At 54.8% G+C, this 4,465-nt stretch overlaps 1 protein-coding gene across 1 annotated transcript; it reads left to right on the forward strand.

Moving 5' to 3' along the window:
- Positions 1-1,334: 1,334 nt before the first annotated feature.
- Positions 1,335-3,973, forward strand: LOC102437590 (NEDD4-binding protein 1; the record flags this gene model as incomplete). The annotated part of the gene is made up of 2 exons (XM_006109079.3): positions 1,335-2,980; positions 3,684-3,973. Coding segments are annotated over 2 exons (1,830 nt in total), but the record flags the coding sequence as incomplete, so codon positions are not given.
- Between the last annotated feature and the right edge of the window lie 492 nt (positions 3,974-4,465).

Here is a 4,465-nt window from a genome sequence, read left to right on the forward strand (position 1 = left end):
CGTAAAGTGTTTGTCAATAACAGATCCGATCGACGGTTTCAGGGTATTTTCTGTGGGTTCAAAGGTAGAACATTGACTTAAGGTGACAGAAACGGGGACTTCTGCGATGATCATGTGGGAAATCTCTGTACCTGCTCAGTTCTGCCCTGAACCTAAAGCTGCTTTAAAAAATAAAGTCTTTTTTTTTAAAACTCAAAGTCGGGGTTTTCCACTCATCTGTGCAGTTACCTGTCTGCCTCAGCATCCAGTTTAATGTGACGTTTTCTGTGGTTGTGTAGGATCGAGGGTGTCCTAGACTGTATAGTTAATTAGCTACGGATGTACTAGTCTTTGGACAGATCTTCTTGCAGAATACTCTTCAATGACACTCATCCAGAAAAGCAACAGAAATAGTAGAAAATAATTGTCTCAGAGATGCATCCCCCGGTATTTCATAGCAGCCGGGGTTCCTCACCTCAAACAAGAATGGGCAGAACTTGAGGTCGGGGCCCAGCTGTCACCGCGGCGGCATCGGGAATGCCGTGGTCTCCTCGCTCACTTCTTGTTAAAATTAGAAGGTGGTCCCCGGGTGCAAGCGAGCGGCAGGTGGCTCCCGGGTTTCTGTAGTCGGAGCAGCAGTTTCGCTGCTGCCCCCCAACCTCTAGGGGCAACTACACTTTACTGGTTTTAGCTTCTTGTTCAGATGCTTACCTAAATATTAAACAATCTGCTATTTCTTTTAAAAAATATATATTTTTATTGGTTTCAGAGAGGAAGGGAGAGGGAGTAAGAGAGAGAAACATCAATGATGAGAGAGAATCCTGGATTGGCTGCCTCCTGCACACCCCCTACTGGGGATGGAGCCCGCAACCCGGGCCTGTGCCCTGACCAGGAATTGAACCCTGACCTCCTGGTTCCTAGGTCGACGCTCAACCACTGAGCCACGCGGCCGGGCTGTTGCCTCAGTTTATGCTGGAGTGGCCAAAGTGGGGTGGAGAGGACACCAGGAGAACATTATACGTGCGCTGTCTGTGTCTAACATTTGTTTTCATTATTATTTTGTTTGTTTTTTGGATATTTAAAAAAATTTTTATTTTTCAATTACCGTTGACATTTGTGATTTTGTATTAGCTTCAGGTGCTCAGCATATATTTTACAAAGTGACCCCCATCCGATACTTTCAGTCCCCTTGATACCATACATAGTTACTATTGGTTGTTTACTTTAAACCCTTTGTTTGAATCACGCCCTGTCCCCAGGTATGGGCCTGCTTTCCCCTTGTGCACGGCCCGGCCTCTGTGGCCCCGTGCCGCCCGTCGGTGTGCGGAGGAGCGGCTGTGAGCTGACCCTCTCCTCTCTTGCAGGAGTACATCAAGGGCGTCTGCGAGCCGGAGCTGGAGGAGCGCGAGCACTACCCCAAGGCCATGCACTGCATCTTCGTGGGCGCGCAGGGCCTGTTCCTCAAGAGCCTGATCCAGGACACCTGCGCCGACCTCTGCGTGCTGGACGTGGGGCTGCTGGGCATCCGCGGCAGCGCCGAGGCCGTGGTCATGGCCCGCAGCCACGTCCAGCAGTTCGTGAAGCTCTTCGAGAGCCGCGAGAGCCTGCCCGGCTGCCAGAAGGAGTCGGAGGTGAAGAGGGAGTTCCGGCAGGTGGTGGAGGCGCGCGCCGACAACTACACCATGGACTTGCTGATCCTGCCCACGCCCCTGAAGAAGGAGCTGCTGGCGCTCACGCTGGGGGAGGACACCCTGTTTGAGGCGGGAGACGATGACGTCATTGAGGTCCGAGAGCCTGAACCGACGGCGGGCGCACCCAGCGCGGCCACGGGGCTGAGCGTGGACGGGGCGGCTCTGCGGGAGGAGGCGAGAAGCGGGGCCGGGACCCCCGTTTCCGAGCTCACGAAACAAATGGACTCCGTGTTCTCTAGCGCCCAAGACGCGCTCTTCCCTCCCGTCAACGGCCTGGCCCCCGAGGACGAGCCGGGCCGGGGCAGGGCTTGCCACAAGAGGCGGTCCTCCGACTCCGAGGAGCGGCACACCAAGAAGCAGTTTTCCCTGGAAAGCGTGGAGGGGGCCGAGCCGGCGCCGGACGCGAAGCCGGCCGCTGCAGCTGTCCTCGCCGACCTGTCCGAGGCGCCCGGCGAGCCGGACGGGTTAAGCCCAGACGGGAAAGACACCACCGAGGAGATGGAGCACAACATCCTGGTGAACTTCTTCAAGACCATGGGCTACTCGCAGGATATCGTGGAGAAGGTCATCCGGGAGTACGGGCCGACCGCCGAGCCCCTGCTGCTGCTGGAGGAAATCGAGAAGGAGAACCGGCGGAGCCAGGAGGAGCGGGAGTCTGCGCCCGAGACCAGCAGAGCCAAACACAAGGGAGTTTGTAGCAGCACCAACGAGTTCACCGTGGATTCCACCCCAAAGAAAGTGCAAGCTCACGCACAGCAAAATACGGTGAAGAAATTTTCTCCGCTACCGTTCAAAGTGGAATCAAAACCGTGTACCTCAAACTGCAGAATGAACGCTTACAAAACAGGGCCGATGGAGCAGAGGCCGGAGCCCTGGGGGCCGCACCCCAACTACGGCGGGAACATGGACCTGGAAATCGATGGCTTTGCCCCCTCCGTCGCCCCCTCCAGCCCCAGTTTTGTTTCGAGGGGAGTGTCAGGTCACCAGCCCAGGATTCCGGTTTTCCCCGAGAATGGGGTGCAGCCGCACGGAGAGGCCCTGCTCCCCAACCATCTCAAGTCGGCCTGTGAGAGCCGGGCCGGCTGCCTCGGCTCCCCGCAGTCCAGGCCGAACTGCCAGCCCCTCCCGGCCACGCCGCTGCCCCCGCTGGGGCTCTCGGCCGGGTTCTCCGATCACATCGACTCCTCCGTGACGGGGGTGCAGAGGTTCCGAGACACCCTGAAGGTGCCCTACAAGCTGGAGCTGAAGAACGAGCCGGGGAGGACGGACCTGAAGCACATCGTCATCGACGGGAGCAACGTCGCCATCACGTAAGTCCACGCGGCCGCGCACACTGGTTCCCAGCAGCACCCCAAGCAGCACCCCAGGATTGCGTGTGTTGGGGGGACGGTCCTGTGTGTGTCTAGTCGGTCTGGGCTTCCCTGCAGGGAGCAGCTGGGTGGGAAGCCTTGCTGTTCCACCTTCTAGAGCCATCGCTTGGTCCACCTGCGGGCCTTGCATTTCGGGGGCAGGAGATGATGGAAAGGGTGTCTTTTCACATCGCTTTGCCCGGTGATAAGCAGCGCGGAGACTTTTAATGAGTAGTGTTTTAAAGAATGTATTTTTATTGATTTCAGAGAGGAAGGAAGAGGAAGAGAGAGATAGAAACATCAATAATGAGAGAGAATCATGGATCGGCTGCCTCCTGCAGGCCCCCACCTGGGGATGGAGCCTGCAACCCGGGCCTGTGCCCTGACTGGGAATCGAACCGTGACCTCCTGGTTCATAGGTCGACGCTCAACCACTGAGCAACCCTGCCAGGCTCACATGTGTCATTTCATCCACAATTATTTTAGTATCTATTTTTTAAAGTAAGAGGATTCTTTTTATTTTTTTTTGAATGAATTATTGATTCTGTCCTTTGCTGTCAAAAAAAAAAAAAAAAAAGGAAAGAAGAAAGAAAGAGCCAGCCTCGCACTCACAGCTTGAGGAGAGGCAGTAAAAAGATGCATGAACGTGTCTGATTCCAAACAGTGTGTTTGCTGGCCTTTGCTGTGCTGTCGGCAGTTCCTCCGGGGAAGCCCAGCGAATGGCCACAGCCGCCGCGTTATCTGAGGAAAGTGTAAGTGCGCTGCAGTCACAGCCCGCCAGCACCAGTTCCTCATTGTCACAATGTTTGCAGCCAAATGATGATATAAAGTGTAGGTCACGATTGTGAGTAACATTAATCCTTGGTCGTTTTTCTGTATGTGGAAAGATTTCCCAGATTGCTGTTCAAAGAATAAGAAATGCAAATTAACCTAGGATAAGTGTTGATAACGACACTTTGTATGTGTGTGTGTGTGTGTGTGTGTGTGTTATTGATTTCAGAGAGGAAGGGAGACGGGGAGAGAGATAGAAACATCAATGATGAGAGAGTATGATTGATCGGCTGCCTCCTGCACACCCCCTTACTGGGGATCAAGCCCGCAACCTGGACATGTGCAGTTTACCAGAACCGAACCTGGGACCCTTCAGTCCACAGGCCGGTGCTCTATCCATTGAGCCACACCAGCCAGCGCAATTATGACACGTCCCTTAAAACCTATTTGGAGTAGTAGTGCATCTCTCAGAGGGGCTGTTGGGGCTCGGAGCTGTGTGTGTATCCAAGACAGGGCGATTTGCATATCTGGCCCCTCCCACTGTGGCCAGAATGCCCCCCCTCTGCTCCCATCATGTGACAGCCCAACACGCTCCCAGGGTTTCCCTAACACCCTGGGGTGCCCTCCTGCCCTTGAAAACCTCTGAATCAGTGCTCTCAGGGAAACCACAAGCTG

The sequence above is a fragment of the Myotis lucifugus genome, unplaced genomic scaffold, assembly GCF_000147115.1.
Source record: "Myotis lucifugus unplaced genomic scaffold, Myoluc2.0 scaffold_5593, whole genome shotgun sequence".
Classification (NCBI taxonomy): Eukaryota; Metazoa; Chordata; class Mammalia; order Chiroptera; family Vespertilionidae; genus Myotis; species Myotis lucifugus.